This window comes from Mastigoproctus giganteus, chromosome 2, assembly GCF_048544385.1.
Source record: "Mastigoproctus giganteus isolate SK-2022 chromosome 2, ASM4854438v1, whole genome shotgun sequence".
Lineage (NCBI taxonomy): Eukaryota > Metazoa > Arthropoda > Arachnida > Uropygi > Thelyphonidae > Mastigoproctus > Mastigoproctus giganteus.
The window spans coordinates 236,877,095-236,896,978 of NC_143576.1; the positions used below are offsets into that span (position 1 = coordinate 236,877,095).

At 36.2% G+C, this 19,884-nt stretch overlaps 1 protein-coding gene across 4 annotated transcripts in view; it reads left to right on the forward strand.

Annotated features, from left to right (window-relative positions):
- LOC150090276 (prolyl 4-hydroxylase subunit alpha-1-like) overlaps positions 1 to 19,884 on the forward strand; it is a 91,316-nt gene that overhangs the window by 43,789 nt on the left and 27,643 nt on the right. For 3 of the 4 annotated variants that reach the window (XM_090369053.1, XM_090369054.1, XM_090369051.1), the window contains exons 2-5: positions 6,188 to 6,382; positions 10,783 to 10,949; positions 12,782 to 12,946; positions 15,684 to 15,844. In XM_090369053.1, coding sequence (XP_090225179.1) covers positions 6,213 to 6,382; positions 10,783 to 10,949; positions 12,782 to 12,946; positions 15,684 to 15,844 — 663 coding nt within the window. In that variant the 5' untranslated portion in view covers positions 6,188 to 6,212. Of the gene's footprint in view, positions 1 to 5,915; positions 5,937 to 6,187; positions 6,383 to 10,782; positions 10,950 to 12,781; positions 12,947 to 15,683; positions 15,845 to 19,884 lie in introns of those variants that run through there. The other variant, XM_090369052.1, reaches the window with a different exon arrangement.

Here is a 19,884-nt window from a genome sequence, read left to right on the forward strand (position 1 = left end):
TACCTTGTCTAGCTGAAAAATTGGCCTGGGGGTTGGGCGATTCCCGACTATGTCCCTGCCCCTGTTCTTGAGGAAATGATGTTTACATTCTTATCCTATAACTTTTCCCTTTCTATCACTTCCTTCTGTTTTACTATCTCTCGATTCACTTAAGCCTTGAATATGAGGTCAAGATTTCGTCTGGTGGAACAATATTCGCACGCAATCCTGACTTCCCGTATCAAAATGAAAAATAAACAACGAAAAGAAAAGAAGGTCAATGTACGGAACGGATGACACCCTACGTCATACGAAAATTTTCAAGGAACGCATTGAACTTAACAAAGGATTTCTATTCAGTCATAACGTGCAACCCTTAATTGGGTGAACCTATTAACAGCTAACGGCCTCCAAGGAACACTTTAAAAGATAATTGAGCATTAAATAGAAAGTGATTAGTGGTTACCATACCGATTACTTTTAGTTATGGAAGTTCACTGCTCATTAATAGTACGTACACCTTATATAAGTATTATGCTTAATTATGATTAATTATATAGGAAATTGTATACACGCATATAGAACGTGGAGAAAAAAAATAGATAGTGTGTTCATTACCTCATTTCGGCAAATACTTGCGAAATGGTCCTTAGAGATTTGACTTAAATAGTTGTAACCGAGGTTGATTTACAGTTTATTAATGACTATCTCAGAGAGGGCTTGAGGTCAAGTAATTGTCATATCGGATGTTCAATAGAAGACGACATGCCTAGTTGAAGTTAAGTACCGGATTGATATCAGCAAGAGAAGATGGTAATCGTTAAATGTTTCATTGTACTTTGCGCTATATGGGTGAGATGATGTATCAGTGAAGACCTATTTCAAAAGGTACTGGCACTTCCTGTTGTTTAAGAGGTCGTGACACCGAGAGAATATGTGAGAAAGCAGGCTATAAAAAGGATGGCTATACCGGATATAAATGCAGGCCACAGCAGGGCTAAATACTAAACTAGTGAAGTGTGTAAACGCATTTAGTCCGAACAGACATAAAAATACATAGCAAAAAATAAAATAAAAACTGTTAAAATACACTTGAACAATCAGTCAATTGTGGGTTCGCTGCCCTCTGCTTTGTTAACCGAGGCGATTATCGGTACCTTACTCTGCCATTTATATTAATACACTAAACATCGAAAATGCGGGTATCTTACTTGATTTTATTAGTTTTCGCCAGGTGGCACTGCAAAATAATCGTGTTATTTCTGTAAATTATAATCATTGTTGCGTGATGTACAGAATAATATACAGATTGAACTAACATCCTTTGTGGAAGAGTATTATCATGAGACTCAGTTATCATCCGCTCTGGCTGCTAAACGTTTACAAGGTTGGATGATAAAGCCTTGTGGTAATAAATTCCACTCCATTATAAACGATCTTAATCAGTGGAAGAATCTGGAAGATGCGTTTCCCAATTCATCTTTAAGCATTCGATATATCGAACTGAATTAGTATTTGTGTTAGTATTAGTGTTATAATGACTAAATGGTGCTAGGAAGCTAGTTGATCTCGTGGACAGCACACACAGGCGATCTTCCTGTCTTTTTGTCGTCGTGAACACCTTCCCGTCCCTCTCTGAACCATTTGTACCATTCGTACACACTTGGCTGACTCATGGTTTCATCACCGTAACACTTTCCGTAACATCTCCAACATTTCTGCACCATTTTTACCGAGTTTCACTAAAAATTTAAAATCTTTGCTCTAAATTACGATCACTCATTTTTTTGCCGAAGGGTTAAAACACTGATCCACTTAAAGTGGCACAGTTAAATCAAAACTTAACCGATTGCAACGAAACAAAAACTGATCTATACAGGAAAAAATAAGCTACAGCATGATATGGATGTTGTTGACACGCACAGTAGACAGGTGTTAGTAAGCAGTGATTCTCGTTTCATTTTAGCAGCACCTTGAGCTCAATGTTAATACCTTATAGCTCTTAAGCTTAATAAACTGAAGTCTGTAAATAATTTCATGCGGTATTAGTGTTTCTTCTTTCTCAGATACACTATATTTCGTAAGCACCACCACATAATGTCCTTTCAGAACTATATTAGAGTGAGAAAGTTAATATATTGTTAAGTCAATATAACGAAAACCAATACTTGGAATTTGACTGGTGTTAATTATAAAAAAAAAAAACCTACAGTATACAAACACGACCTTGATACTCAGAAATTTCACCTTCATTGTAAGGTGAAAAGTAGGATTCTTAGTAAGGTGTAAAGTAGGATTCTTAGAAACTAAATGGGTATTTTACCACAGCAGAATGCAATATACCTGCTGAATATAGAAACATTTTGCAACTCGCATGGGCAGATTATTAAACGTACGCCATGCAAATATAAATTGTCACATGGTATTACCACAAGTTCCTTGGTATCAGATAAATACTGTACGCTTTCCTGTGGATTCTTACTCGATCCGGTCATGGGGAAAACAGTTTACTTTCCGATTTTCAGAAACGACTTTGAGCACGTTGGAGCACGTTTAACAGGAGCCACAATAGAAAAAACAAAAGAAATCATTGGTGTGTTTGGAAAGAAATCATCTCAGAAGCACACCTTTTAGAGCTGCACAATGAGAATGCAGTCTAGAAGGAAGAAATACAACAGAAAGTCAGTACTCCAAGGCCACAGCAACCAAAAGCGAATAATGCGTTTAGTGTGCAGCAAATGACTGAAAATTTAGGGAAAGAGAGATCCATTTCAACCGAAATCTGGGATTTGGTAGTTGTATGCCTATACGAAAATCACTTCGACTGGAGTGGTACCGCCAACGCCAAGACTCGACTGTGGAATAGTGGAAAAAGATCATATGGAGTCTCGATTAACACTTTTTTGCATCAATGAAATGGTGAATATATGGCTTGAATCTCATGGATCTGAACATCCAGACTGCCACTCAAGCGGCTGGAGGTGGTACGGACTGGATCCACTCATACCGTTAGAACGTTGGGTTACCTCTAATGAATATCTTTCTGTTGTATCGGACCAACTTCGCAACAACAACCCTAAAAGGCTTCATTTTTACCCGGATTGTGATGGTTTCTTTCAAGAGGACAACGCAATTGTCCGCCGTTCAAAAATTGTATCTGAATGATTGGAGGAACATTCCCAACAGCTACCGTGGCCTCCTAATTCTTCAGATCCCAATCCAGTTAAAAATGTCTGGGATATGTTGGAAAGGGCAGTTCGGCTTCGCAGTTCTGTACCGATCACAATACAGCAGCTGACAAGTATCCTAAGGGAAGAATAGTCAGATCTGGAGCTAACTCCCTCAGACACCTAGTGGAAGAATCCGTGTCGCAATGTATGGGCTGTAATTCTGATCAAGAGTGGCTCTACGAAATACTGAATAAGGTTTCTAACTTTTTGGCTAATGAGTATACATACGATATCAAAGGCATCATTCATAAAAAAAATTATACAAAAAAAAAAAAAAGAAAAAAGAAATGAAATGAATAAAAATGATGAATGAAAAACGAAACGTTTTTCATTCATCATTTTTAACTGTGTTTTTTTTTTTTATTTAGCAAAAAATAATTCTTATTCTGTCAGTTTTTCTTTTCTCTCAGTATTCAGGATAGAAGGAGAGAAGTAGATAGCTGGTGAGACCTACTTACGCTAGTGAAGTGTGTCTGATTGACTGTATGTAAAGCAGGACCAGCTGTTAAAAAAAAAAAAAAAAGTCAAGGGATAATCACTGACAGACAAAAGAATCAAACGGTATTTGAACTCCTTCAGATGATAGAAACCCAAATTGCAGTGGTTTATCCTGAGAGTGAAGTCCCTGACACGCACTATTATGACGTATCGTAATTTGAAATGTTATAAGAGACTCGTTCAGTGGTTTGGGTTGTGCATCTGTTTTGTTCTCAATAGAAGAAACTGTTCTTACAGCTAACGTATTCAGTATTCAGGTCGGGTCGATCGTTAACATTTAAATGTTTATAGGTGTAAGCAGAAAAAAGAAGAGAGAGACTAAGAATCTGCAAAGTCATAATGTTTCGATAATGGAGACATCTAGGCAGGGGGTGGAATAGATTATAAGAGCTCTCCAGCAGGTGGCTTCTGCGGGTATAGCTGTGGTAGTTTGTCCTCTTTTTCTATGTATAGAACAAGTAGACTGAGCAAAAAGCTTATTTCGGAAATTACATCAATGGATTTACAGATTTAATGCTGATCTAAGCATGGCAACAAAAAGAAACAGTGCAGACACCTGTGGCTTTCCATCATTATAGTGTGATACGTAGCCAGTAATCTCGAAAAACTAAAGCTATCACTGCTAACAAATTGTTTCTGTGGTGTATGTACGTGTTAAACTTATTTAACTACTTGTTGCTTATTCGATTTAAATAACTTCCATTCTTAAAATAATTAAATCTTAAAATTCTTTTATGCCATTCTTAAAATAATCTTACTTTAAAACAACCTCCTTTTATATACTCCTCGCGTATTACACTTACCAACTGGAATGCGTGTTTCTCTCACGTTTCTAAAGAGAGAGAAAAAATTAGCTCTGTATGTGGCTGGTTCTGTGACATAAACGCGAAGCAAACAAGTATAAAACACTATTTACAACTCGTTTAGTTATAGAAATTACATCGTACATGCAAGGTCTCACAGTTAATTATTTTTATTTATTAAAATCAGTATGGAGTTAACTGTGTCACCGTCCCTATACAGCATATCTACTACAGGGCTACATTTGCACACGAAAAACACATACAATATAATTACATACATTGGTATATAGGTATGCAAATTGGTACACAGATTGGTGTACACTGGGGGCAGTTGCGAATAACAGTAGTAAACTTAATAGGCAATCAAAAGACAGCCAAAGGAAGATCACACGAACTGGTTGTTCTTGTTGGGTTTTAGGAGCATCAGCGACAAAGGCCATATTGTCCATAAATTGCGTGTGTTCTGCAGTCGATTTTCTGTTTACTGAACGAAAAACATCAGTTTCCGGGAGAAAATCCATGCTACCCCCTCACCTGAGACCGACTAACTCAGCCATGTTGTTAAAAAGGCCCATAAAAATTCTTTTTTTTTTTTCAGAGAGTTACTATGAAACGTCGGTCTATGCTCGTTTGGTTCTCATGTTGCTTTGTGATAGAAGATCACGTCCGTTATTCCTCCCTTCCCATGATTGAGTGTGGCCCTTGCGGATAGCTAGTGAATATAATCACTGTACTCTCCAAAAGACTTAGGCGTAAAAGGCCCTCCCAGAAGGTCTAGGTGGAAAAAGTCCTCCCAAAATGTCTGGGTGTAAAAGATCTAGGTTCGAATCCCGTCAGTGACACGAGGAGCTTTTGTGGGCTTTTTTCGCAACGTGGCTGAGCTTTAGATGAATCCGATATTCAGTCTTATTGTGTTTTTTGGTATCTATCAGGTGCCTAATCAAATCGTTGATGCATAGACTTCGTAGTTGAACAGACTAATGCCGTAAAAAATCCCACTAACCTTTTAACATTTCGCGAAATAAGATCTTTCAAGTTTTCCAAGTTCTGAAGACATGGAAAAGTAGCATCGAGAACAAGGAACCACTATTGATGTTTCAACATTTTTTTTTTCCGAAAAACAGGAAAAAGGCATTGTCAGGATATAGAGTCCATACTTGGCTAAAGATTTGTTTCTTGGTGGATAAATACGTTTCCAGAAATGTTTCAAATTTTGAAGGTAGGCTGTTTATTTTGTGCTGGAACAAATTCTTAATTGATAATTCCTTTGATACCGATAAAGAATTGCAGCGCGGTTTTCAGAGTAATGTGACGGCACTACTGAAAGGACTTCCAGAAAACGATTTCCAATAATGTTTTCAACTTTCCAGGCATTGCAGATACGTTGGGATTTAAGTATCAACAGCCAGAAGGAGAGCACTTTAAGGTTAGTGGTAAAATATAATTTTACAGAATAAGTCTGTTCACTTTATTTTCAGATCTCGTATAAAAAAAACCTCTCCCAATTAAAATTCATTATCCCTTCTCTACATCTCTATATTAAATTTCCTGTCTAAGTTTTTTCTTTAATATCTTTGTTTGTCACTTGAACGTTTGACATTAATATTAATATAGCAGAAGTGTTAATTGTTACCAATCGAATTAACCATGTTTTATTTTTTATATATATATTTTTAGGTAACTTAATCTAGTCCTGATAAAGATGTCCTGTATAAAGTTCCTCGGTGTGTTGTACTTAGTCAGCTTGGCACAGTGTGATATTTTCTCTTCTACTGCACATCTTGAAAACCTTCTCTATCTGGAGCGACATCTAGTGGTTTTCTTACACAATTATTTAGAACGAATGGAACAAAAATTAGCACACGTAAGAGGGTAAGTGTCTTGAGATTTATGCCCTAAGACAACAAGATTAAACATCTAAAAGCGCTTAAAATCACTTGATAATTTTTATCCAGTAATTTGACAGTAAAATCAATCTGTATTAATATAAAATAAATGAATCACGAGTTCGTATTAATACTTTGGAACATTAAGGAGGCTCAAATTATTGATGCTTCGCTAGACCTGGTAACTGTTATCTTCAACAAATAACAATTAGTATTCAAATCAACGTGTTCTTAATGAACAGGAGGCTCCGCTTAAAGTTAGTTCATGGCCTGAATTGAGGCATGTACTCAATGACCGGTGATGGCTTTTCTTCGTTGTAATAGAGCGTGAAGGCCGATGGCATCAAAAGATTTTAATGGTGATAAAGTTCTAGTTTCTATATGGACTCTCATTAATTCAGATACCAAACCTTTTCTTAAAGGTAAAATTGGAGAATACTATAGAAATAGAAGCTATTTATAACCATCTAATATAATGATAGAAGCTATTTATACCAATTTAATATAATGATAGAAGCTATTTATACCCATATAATATAATGATAGAAGCTATTTATACCCATTTAATATAATGATAGAAGTTATTTAAACCCATTTAATCACCAAAATTCATATGATACGATGGAAGAAACTACCTGATTACAAAAACTAAAGATTCATTTTTATATGATTCTTGTATCCTTTCATGTATCTTGTATGCGATTTGAAAGGTGCAGTACTCCAAAGAACGAATCCATCTTTATAATCAAAATCGTCATCAATTCAAGGAAAACTGCTAGTATTTCGATAATCTACAGTTAATGTTAACTTGTGTCGATTTATAAATAAAAACAAATAAATTTTAAGTTTATGCTACGGGGAATCCACATGAAGTCAGAAGAGTTTACATGATAGAGAGAATGCACGAACAGCATCGTATTCAGCTATCCCGTGGGCTCGCATTACGGGCAACTCGAACTCGTGTACATTGTACCCCGGAATTTAACAACTCGGCTATTGCGGCCATGGACGCAGGCAGGATATTTTGCAGGGAATAAATTTTTTGCTCACCAAATTTTCGAATACATGCTTCAATAAATTAATGAAAATATTAAAAATCGTGTATTACTTCGAAATTCAAAGTTGCACCACCCTGCCCCATGCTGCTGGCGCCCATGATTGCTGCCGTGTATAGATTGCATAAGATGACATACAGACTAAGGATAAGTCATTGAAATGCTGACGTTGGTTATAAACAAGCAAAACAGGCTAAGTACACTGTTAAAAACAATCAAACACACATCTCTCTGATGTTAATGTAATTGCAGATAATATATAAAGTTGGTTGGAGTAGAGTTTTAGGCGCATGAGCAACTTAAGCCATATTGCACTGTGTATATGTATAATATGACAGTAAATTGCGTGTGTTCTGTGGTCGATTTGCTGTTTGCTGGAAGCAAAAACTATGCTACTCTCGCCTGAGGTCAAATAACTCAGCTACATTATGAAAAATGCCCATAAAAATTCCTCGTATCATTGACGGGATTCGAACTGAGGTCTTTTTCAGCGGGTGTGGCTGATTATACCAACTGTTCTACGCACGAGGGTTAATATACACAGCAAAAGACCATTCTCTAACCTTACTAAAAACTCAATAGCCTTTCTGGTTCATTAGTCATACATCAAAAAGAATATACTATTATAGATTCTCATATTAAGATGCTGTTCATTAGTTAATGACTTCATATTGCAAAATTCGATTTTCAAGCTGAAAAACAATGAAAGAATTAAAAAATTTGTTTGATCATCATCTAGAAAGGTGAAATAAACAATGCAAAGTTTTAAACTCCTTTTATGTTAAATAAAATGTTCAACTCCGGAAAATAAGCAAAATTCGTTTCTCTAGTCTTCATTGGAAGATGGAGGAACTTTTTATGTATATATTGTATATATTTTTTTTTCACCACCTTGGCTGAGGGTTTCAAGGTTTTTTCCCCCACCTAGGAAACCTCTGGATTTTCATCCCACAACTAGGTTATCTGTATGAATTTCTATGCCTAGGCAACTACAAATAGGTTATGCAAAGTTTACTAATTATTCTCCGTGCAATCAATATATTGTCGTCCTGCTTTCAAAGCCTATTCTCCTTTTTATCAGCCTTTTATAAAGACATAAAGACATGAGCAGAATTTTTGTGTAACCAGACCGTAAGTTCATCATCTAACATACTTTGTCAAGAATGAGTGGTTTGACTGCTCACATTCGGGAAAGGTTTACCTCACCTGGATCATACAGCCACTTTGACAAATTGAAGAATGAGCAGCCAAACCACTTAATCTCGAAACTTAAAGTATGTTAGGGGGTGGCCTCATGGTCTGATTAAGCTAATAATATGCTAAAATCTTCTCTTTTTTTCGAGGAGGCAAGCTATGGCTTTAATATAAGGAATTTTTAGCATAATGTAGTAGAACTTTGTATATTTTTTCAAATATATCAAACCGGAAGCAATTCTTCTTTTCTCTGTTAAAACACGATTGTAAAAGTGACTTAAAAGAAAAGGCTTTGGTTTTAGCAATTGGCTAAATCGAAGAAGAATTCAAAAGGAAAGCAGGGAAGTAAACAAACACCTCATTTCTAAAAGTAAAATGATTTTTCCCGTGCTCAATTTATTATTATTATTTATGATATTTAAATCCTAAAATTTTAGGTTATTATTATTGATCTTTCTTTTAAAGTTACGATAATCCAAATTTATTCAAATATTAGATTAAAGTTAACGTGGAATCCGTATTCACAAATAAGAGTACAAATATAAAATGAAGTGAAATCACTAAATGATATAATCTAGGTACAAATCCAGATCTGTTTACTTCAATGATACTCACAAGAGAGCTGCTCGAAAATGTAATTTACAGCTTGATTCAATTAAAAAAAATTAAAACTTCACATTTAGTTTCTGTAGTTTTTAGTAATAAATGGACATTACTTTAACATTTTAATTTCTTTTCATTCTTAAAGGTAATCCTCTACCCTTTGTTTTGTATATTTATCAGTGATATTGATGAAGGTATATCAGGCTTAATGTCGAAGTTTGTAGACGATACAAGGTTGGCAGGGTTGTTAATGACAGTAATGTCATTAACAACTCTGCACAGGATCTAGAACATTTGGGCAGATGGGCTGAGAAATGGCAACTGAAGTTTAACCTTGATAAATGCAAAGTACTGCATATGGGTAGAAGTAACCCCAGAGAAACGTACCAACTATGTGGTACCACACTTAGGGTTGTAGAAAATGAAAAAGACCTGAGAGTAATTGTGCAGTCAGATATGAAATTTTCTGAGCAGTGCAGACAGGCCGTCAGCAGGTCATGGAGTATTGTCAATGATATACAGGAATTTTGCTAGTAGGGAAAAGGAGGTGATTATCCCTTTATATAAGGCAATGGTCAGCCACGCCTTGAGTACTGCGTACAGGTCTGGAGGCCTAATTTTAGGAAGGATGTAGAGTTGCTTGAGCGAGTACAGAGAAGGGCAACAAGATTGGTGAGGGCAACGAAAGGGTGGTCTTACCAAGAGAGGCTTAAATTCTGAAAATTGCATCGTCTGGAGACTAGGCAACTGCGAGGTGATCTGATTGAGGTGTGTCCAGATGACGAACCTGAGGGGGCATAAATTCAAACTGAGGAAAGACAGTTATAGAACAGATGTGCGGAAATTTGATTTAGCCAGCGGGTAGTTGATTGCTGGAACAAACTTCCATCCGTCGTTGTGGAAGTTGATAGCTTAAATAAATTCAAGGAGGAACTGGACAAACATTTAGAGGGAATGGATGTGGCAAATGTTTTTTTTTTTTTTTTTTTGGGCTGATGCTACATAAGCTTGCTTTCTTGCATCACATGCCTCAACTACTGCTACTACTTTCCCTATAAAATCAAACATTTGTATTGATTGGAACCATGACTATCAAGCCATCTTGATTTCGCTCAGTTAATGATTGACAAGCCTGTAAAGAATCCAGAAATTTTACCATTTCCCTGATAGTCAAATTTCCTAATATTTTTGTATTGTTTTAAAAGAAACTCCCACATATACTGATTACAAAGCAAAAACCCGTTTTTTGATATGACCTATAATTTTCGAGTTATTAATTTTTAAAAGTGGTAAAGGTCTTTATAACCACCCTTATTTATTTTTTTATATAACTTGAAAAATTGCAATTTATGCATTTCTTTATAGTTAGACACACAAGTGTAGTCAGCTCAGAAACTCTCAAGTAATAAATTAATAACATATCCTTATTAATGAGTTAAATATCATAATGAAGGTTACATTTTTAGCATTAATAAACTGACTCCCATTATTACAGCTTATTTCTTTGTTTCTGTTTTTTTTTTCTTTCTTATAGCTATCTTGAAGAATTTTCGCGGACTGCAGGTTACCATTATTACCTTCAGGGAGAAGACTCTGGGGCCGATTTGGTCAGTAACCCGCTACAGTCGTTCCAGATGGTTAAAAGGCTTACGGTGGATTGGTCTAATCTGAGACGTTTAATGGAAGAAAATGACTGGGACAGTAAGTGGACGTATTCTTTGGCTTTACGTTCTGTGACTAATTTTAATGTCTTAGTTTACAGTTAAACAGTGTTATATTATTGAAACAAAAATTTTGGTGACCATTCTTCAGAAATATTAATACTTAAACATATTCCCAAACTTAATTCTCTATAAACATACCTAAAAATCCTTTCACTCTATCTTCCTCTGCCAATTTACTCGTGACGAAGGGTGTAAACGCATTCTACCCTACAGATATGCAAAACAGCCATTTCCTTATGTGGCGAATCCACCCACAACATTAAGAAAGTTGCAAATGTTAACTATGACGTGCTCTATCACTTAATCATAGGGGCAAGTTTTACCAACAAACTTGTTTTCTTCTTTTCCACAGTGCTATTCATCCGATCATTTCCATACACTTTGCTTAGAAAGACTGAATACTTTCCTCGACTATAATTCAGTGTGCGTGACAGGAACATGCAGCCTTGCATAATTTAGGTTAAAGCTGTAATTTTCTGAAAAAAAAAAAAAAAAAAGGATGGTAAGATACCTCTCCCCCTTACATATACGAAACTACAGTTTATGGGAGGTAAATTGCTGCTGATGTAGTACTATCAACTTCGTTAAGTTCAGTGAATTCCTCTTTTATTTTCTTGAAAGAACCAAAAAAAATTATATGGTCTAAAAAAAGAAAATTCTGTCTTTTCCACTACTCTACAGGACAACCTTCTGTGACCATATTTAAAATGACATTTTTGACATTAATGAAGAATCAGCAAGGATTTTTATTAGTTTCTAACCTTAAAAAAAAGACTTAATATTGGATTTAACTTTTTCCAGAATTTGTCAATGCAATGAGAACAATCTTGTTTTATTTTTCCTGCGAGCAGCCTATCAGATTGAAACCCCTAAGGCAATGGGTAGGGGCAAGGGCTATTATGGTTCGTGGAGTACAACTGGTTTTACAACTGGGAATTTTTAATGTTCCTAATAACCAAAAAGGTTAAAGGTTGTTAGAACCATTGAATAGAAGTAGCAGATTCATACTGCAGCCCAATTTTCAAATTCTGGAAATTTTTCTTTTTATTCTTTCTGTGACTTTACGATGTGGATTTTTAAAATTCTGTGTAATTCCAGCTTTACCTTTACTGAGCTGAATACTTATTGCTACCGGCCAAACAAGAAACGTAGCTAAAAGTTTTAAATTTTAAAAAAGAAGGAAAACCTCAAAACCGGTAAAATAATCTTTCCCTGCAGGTTTCAAAGGAAGGTTTGTGTTTCTTTCTAAATTTTCGTTTCGGTTTCTAACAGCTTTTGCCAATCAAGGAAAAGATCATCTTTTTGGCTTTTCATTTTCATTTTGGTAACCCTAAACTTACAAAGGAACCCATCGTTTCACTAATTTTTGGTGTTTTTCTTCTTTTTAAATTTAAAAAATTTTACTTATATTTCCTGTCTAGATGATAGCGACAAGTATAATCATCTTATTTCAATCCCTACCTCTGAAAATGGGCTGTTATGGTTCACCTTAACTGTCCAGAATAAACTATGACAAAATTACAGAAACTGGAAAATGAATATAGTTCTTAAGGCTGCATTTCGCATATTCGTTCTCTGATTACAGTGTTGTTACCAAAACGTGTGAAATGAATAACTGAAAGATCATTTAAATTTCTACTTAAAATATTTTGTTTTAATTTATAATATTATTATTAAATATATAATACAGATTTTATTCTTCTTGTATGATTTAGGATTCTTCGTTTAAAACCAAACAAATCAGTTTATTGAGTTTTAAATAAGAAAGCTAATGTGAATATTTATTTATTTATTTTCATTCTTTTGCAGGAGTCGAAAATTTGATCAATACCAACCTATTATTAATGCCTCAAGATGAAGACCTTCAGGGTGCTGCGCTAGCCCTGGTCAGACTGAAAGACACTTATAAAATGAACACCACTGATATGGCTCGGGGAAATCTGATGGGAATTCAATCCCCTGTTGGACTTACAGGTAGAGTAAATAATCTACAGGGTTTTTATAAATTACAGGTAAAAAACCAGGGAAAACTGATTTGAACTACCGTGATACCCTGTCTGTTTTCTGCTTCAGTTATGAGTATACAATGAGATAACTTTGCATTAAGAACATCCCCAACTGTAAATTTATGCGCAGCCACGTAGCGCATTTTCTGTATATAAGAAATCTGGAAATATAGAATTACCCTCGAAGAATGGACCAGAGACGTGACTAAATTGAGTTTCAATTGGGGATGGTCGTTGAGGACCAGATTAGTAGTGTGGCTGTCTCTTGTATATCAAAAGCGGAATAGCAGTGGAAGAACCACTAGGAATCTCATTAAGACTGGCCACGAATTCTTGACCAAAGGGAGCGAGGGGAGGATCCAATGCGCCGTCGAACAGAGCAGATGTGCCGCAGTGGAGCAACTGACTATGGAGCACAGCATGGAATAAAAGTCCGTTTCAACTTCAACCACAAGTCAGACACCAAAATTGTTGGACTAACGCAGATGACCGCCCACACGAGCATCACTGCTGACGGCTTGTCACAAGCAAATTCGCTTTCAGTGGACATGGGAGTGGAGTCAATGGATAGTGGATGGCTAGAAACAGATTGTCTGATCTGATGAATCGCGTTTGGACGTGCATCATGTGGATTACTTTAGGTTAGATTAGGTGCGTCTTAAGTATCAAAGTAACTAATGTAATGACGCGTCAGTGTATTGTTTCGGTAATTGCGTGCGTTCTTCGGCCGGTTTGCTGGACGAAATATCGGGATTTCAGGGAGAAGAACCATGTAATCTTTTTCGCGACCGACTAACTCAACCACATTAAGAATCATTAACGGAATTCGAACTCAGATCTTTTCTACTCAGTATGGGAGGACAGTGATTACAGTCACTTGATATCCACGAGAACCATGAGGACGGCTTTGTGAGGGTGTGGCGTACTCGCCATCAGGCGCTCAAAGTCAGCTGCAGGAAGGAGGCTGTATAGGCTGGGGAACTAATGGCCAGGGGTATGTTTGGACACTAGATACTCCTGGGCATCAATCCCCTAACGTGTACGAGTCCTGAGCGTCTAACTCAGGACTTGTTCACGTCCTTAATTTGACCACGTGTGAACCCACTTATTTATAGTGATTGTTTCCCAGACCTCCAAGATAGTTTGGTGGTCTGGGAAGACAAATATACAAAACAACGCTTCATGTCAGAGGTCTGCTACGCCGGTGGGCTGATTCGAGCACTCCGACGAGTTGCCCTCGTGGGTAGCAAAGTTGGTATGATCACTCCTTCCCACCGGGTGGAAAAGACCTAAGTTCGAATCTCGTCGGTTGCATGAAGAATTTTTATGGGTATTTTTTCACAACGTGGCTGAGTCAGTTGGTCTTAGGCGAGAGTAGCATGGTTTTTCTCCGGGAAACTCGGGTTTTTCACCCGGAGTAGCAGCAAATCGACCACAGAACACATGCAATTTACAGGCATAATATATATATGGCGCAATACGCCTAAACCCAACCAACCAGCTGAAGAGTTCATCGCATTCCCATCGTCAAATTAGAACGATCTTAGCCAATTGAACGTGTCACACGCCGTCGGGCTAGCCGTTTGGCGCCTGGATCCATTTCGATCAAATACCTAGATCGAATACAGGCCGTGTTGCGTGTTAAAGGTGGTGCAACCATGTAGGTAGGTACTAGATAGATATTTCCAACCCAAAGTTATCTCAATGTGTATATGATGTGAAAACTTGCGTAACATCTCTACTTTACATTTTTAAAAATGTGTTGTGTTACTGTGCTTGCTGAAAGGATGACCTGAGGGCATGTTAGCAAAGAATACCGGGCATACATACTCGTTTTAGCTAGGAAGTATCCATGCGTCCAACGTCATTGTTGCAACGTCAGGTTGTGGGAGGAATCACTGCAGAACACACATGGATTCAATCGCATGCACGTGGAAGTAGGAGGACAATATTCGAATCAGTACAGTATAGTTATTTTAAAGGATTGCTTAACAAAATCGGTTAAACTTGTTCTCTGTAGCTGAGTGATCGATTGCATGTGTATAACAAAATACAGAAAAAAATACTTTGAATGTTCGTGGTTCGTCACTACTAAATGGGTATAATTTTCTTGTATTCTCGCTTTCTTATGAAATCCTCTGGCCTTACGTAGTCATCCCGGAGTATAAACATAAATATTTATTTGTGTATAGTAAAACAGAGTTGAATATTGTACAGTATCATTATTTTTATATCCCTTTCCAATTTTAATCTAAGAGCAAAAATCTGGAAAGGGCTCCCCATATGCCACTGTATCAAAATCGGAAACTGTGATTCACAGTATTTGCTGCATCTCCATTGAAATAGTCTGTCGCATACCTTTTATATCCCTTTCAAAATTAAATCCAAGATTACCATTGGATTTAATTTTTAAAGGGTAAAAGCAAAAGGGGGAGGGGAAGAGTTCCCCTCATATGCCGTTGTTTTGAAATCGGAAACAGTGATTCACAGTTGCTACCATTATACTATACTACAGAATTAGTTTATATTCGCAGTGACTCCTCCCACAAGCCTGATGTTGCAACCATGTCATTGATGCAATGTAGCGTACAAGTATGCCAAACTTGTAATAAAGAGTGAATGAATTTAAATGTCTTTTACTATGAATTATTATAAATACAGTAGTACAAAGTAGATAGTAAAATCCAATATTTAAATTTTTACAGCTCGAGATTGTTTATTCCTGGGCAAGCAGTCCTTCAATACTGGTTATTATGGTCACTCTATTGAATGGCTTGAGGAAGCTTACACGCGTGCTTTGCATGAGGGCAATGCCACAGCTACTGTCCAGGAGATCATGCCTTTCCTGCAAATTGCCATTCAGTTTGTAAGTAACGAAATATAATAATTGAAAATGAAGATTTTGTAGTCAATAAATTTCTTTATTATTGTTATATTAATCTTTCCTTTCTCTATTATGAAAAAGTAAATAAGTCAGTTGCAGTTTCAGTCTCATCTGTGGAACGAATATTTTTCAAAAATCCCCTAGTAAATCGGGATTAGTCATGGTGTGATAATTTCGATTATACAATGTGAAATAATTTAGATCCGATTAAAGTTCCTGATTCCAAGAGGAATGTTCCAAAAGTAAGGTACAAACAGGCATAGCACGCAGTGAAGTTAACGAGTGGTAGCGTTTTATCGGCATCTCTTAGAGTGGCATGGGCCTTCTTTGAAAAGCGTGCTAAGCATACGCACGTGATATCCAAATTAAACGACAATGAGACCAAGTTGTAGAATCCACCTTGTCAAATGGTGTCTTGCCAAGGTATTTATCATGTTAAGATCCTTATCCGAGAGGACCAACAACCTGAAAATTTGACAAATTGGAGCTGAACATTTCGCAAACGAAATTCATGATATCTCTTCATGACATCTTCCTGCAATTTGGTACTTTGGTTACTAGATAACTAACGGACTGTTCTTGAGGAAAATCACCGCGGGTCATTAGACCTGGATCCATCGTGTCACACGAGCCTCGAAAGTGGACACCATGATGTGCACACCACCTCCCCACCACAAAAATATCTGTGAGTAGATTTTCTACCAAGAGGGGAACAATCAATGCAACCCATTACATAAACACATTGAATAAACTGAAGAAAGCTGTTCGTCAAAGGAGACCAAGAAAGATACGACATGCACGGTTATGTTACACTACAATAAGACCACACAGATAGACTGAAAGATTCAAAAATGGTTCCAGAAATATGGGAGGGGAGGTGCTGCAACATCTCGCACACAGTCAGTCAGACTTTCATCCCTTTGGGGAGGGTCCTTCAATCGGTATTTATCGGATCTGAGGTTTGTGAATAATGATGATGCTATTGTGGCAGGGGCGAACTGATTACAGGCTCTTGATCTGAATTTCTTTGGAAAGGGCTTCGATGAATTGGTTTCCCGTGGGCACAATTGCCTAAACAAGAGTGATTTTTATTTAGGAAAGTAATGTTATGATGTCTGCATGTGTTCAAGTAGTTGTATCTCTGTGGTAATAAATGCAGTATCACCGTTTCCTTGTTACCTTACTTTTTTGAATGTCCCTCGTACTTTCAAGTGTTTCTATTAGTAGCGCAAAAAAAATAAATTCATATGATTATGAAAAATATCTTTAAGATCCCATGATATTGCAGAACCAGTACTCCGGAATTTTTCTATAGTAAGTAATACACTTCATTTTACAAAAAATAAATACTTTTTTTCTGTACATTATTTTAGAACTAGTCATAATTTCCAGGGAAAAGATTCATCCATCCCCCCAATTCTACTTTTATATCCCTTTCCGATTTTAATCCAAAAGCAAAAATCTGGAAAGGGCTCCCCATATGCTGTTGTATCAAAATCGGAAACTGTGATTCACAGTATTTGCTGCATCTCCATTGAAAAAATAGTCTGTCGCATACCTTTTATATCCCTTTCAAAATTAAATCCAAGGGTAAAAGGGAAGGGGGATATAAAAAACACTAACTACGTTTGAAACCACTTATATTTTATTTTTTTTTTACAATGCGTCTTCCACTGGTAACTCGTGCCAAAATTGTCTCACTAGCAGCAAGCTTTTGGTTACAAATATTTAAATGGAATTTCATTTTAATTAATTCTTTCAGTTTAGGTTTCCATTGATGACTTCGATTTCTTAATATTCTCACCAAGAAATACTCCAAGTATAATCTGGAGATCTAGCTGGTCACTCGACTGACTTCGCTTGCTAATCCAACTATGGATGAATTATTGTTCAAGAAATATTTTTCTGAATGGCGGGACACTATCTTGTTGCATAGAAGGCTGTTAAGATTAGGCATATGTTAAGCATCGAAACAACTAAGGCTATGAGGCGTCAGTATATTGTGTCTGAATTTGCGAGTATGACTCAGTCGGTTAGCTGTTTGTTGGAAAAAAACGATTTTCCGGGAAAAAAAACTATGTAACCTTTGTCAAAGACTGACTAACTCTGAAAAGTTGTGACAGAAGCCCATAAGACTCTTACTTTTTATTCACAAGTTGTGCACTGTATGTAAGACAGTCTTGGAAAAATTACCTCTGTATTTTAATATAACTTTTCGTTGACTCTTGTTCCTTCAGTAAGATAAAAATTAATGAATGAAAATATTCCAGGAAGAACGTTTTTCTTCAATTCTGGTGAAAAATGAGGGTTATTTAAAAGTCCCGTAATTGCTGTGAGCAATGGATGTAAAATAAGCTAAAATTATTTGCATTAAAAAGTGCTTTGTAATGAAGTAAATTAACAAAATTATTTTTCTCTTGGTAAACACGCTTTTCATGTTTTCAAATATGTTATTACGCCTCGAGATGCCACTGATAAGGCAATCTCGTGATTATCTCATTTGTGGATAATGCAAATCATGAACTCATTTAGCAATAAAAAGGGTATCGGGTCATCATAGTAGTATACTTCTATTCTACTTACGGGAAGAGTTCCTTATGATGGTTTGAACTTCGTGTTCTAAAACTATTTTTAAATTTTGCCTAGGGTTTTAATTAATTCATTTTTTTTTTGTCTAATTCCAGTGAAAAGGTCTTATTTTATAAAGATGTGGGACTTTATGACTGTCTTATTTGATATACAGATTTAAAAAAATAATAATAATTACCTTGTTTTCTAGACCATAAGACTCCCTCTCGCACGTTTCTGAAGGCAAAGTTTTGTAGAAAAATATTTTATTTAATATACTGAAACAGATTTACAATGGTTTTTTTAAAGATAACGTCAGTATATTCATTGTATAACGCCAATAACGCGTTTTGGCTACTGTCACGCTCGTTATTACTGATATTTTGGTCTAAAATTTCGCTTTCTTCAAAGAATGTATCATCATCATGTACTCAAGGACATTGCTGATTCCACATTTCTTTAAAAACATGGAAACAAACTGTCTCGTGTTTCATTAACTTCAACTAATTTTTCACCCATTCACACTCCTAGGAGATGGTTGTTCGTCTTCGTTTGTAGAGGTATATTTATTTCTCACCCTACTTTTACCCAAATTAAATCATTAGTTTCCTTCATGGGGTTGCACAAATTCGTTTATCATTTTAGGGAGTCATGGTATCGCAAAGTTTGAGAATCCCCTAGCTTCAATGATGTTTGAGTGCATTACACAGATTATAAACATATTATTATTTCAAAAATTATCGAAACTTTAAGCAGTGTAAGATTTAGTGTACAATCTTGCAAATAATAGTGTTCCTAAAGCAGGTAAATAACCCAAATTCAGAGGAGATGCACTTTCCAAGGAGAATCATATTCGATGTGTCCTCCTCTGCATGAAATAACGTTGAATCTTCCGAAGTATAGCTGCAAATTTCCTGTGTAAACTGAAAACATTTCTTGGTCTATTATTGCCCTTTTCAAATCATCAGTTGTGTATTTTAGTCTAGCAAACACCAAATCGACCACAGAACACACGGAATTTACAGAAATGATATGATGCGCCTAAAATCCTACAACAGCCAATCATAAGGCCCTGAGTAATACCAGACTAATAAAGGCTGTACTGCTTCTCAAAAAACTGTCAAAATGAAACTGCTTTTTGCTGCTCTAGGAAGAACTGCTCTAGGAAGAACTATAAGAAAAAACCAATATAAAAAATCTTTTTCCGTATCATATCGGATGATATCATGATTTCTGTTGCTATGGTTATCTCCGTACGTGTCATTCATCTATGGGTTTTGAGATAATTGGATAATCTGTAAACCATATAATTCCTCTGTTTGATGTTTCGTTGGAGTAGCCTCTAACATATCATGTAGCCTTTGTCCCAAAAAAAAGTAACAAGGTCATTGACTAACAGACTCTGTAATGATAAATTGAAGAACCTAAGGCAAGTCACAGACTGGTATCGTTGC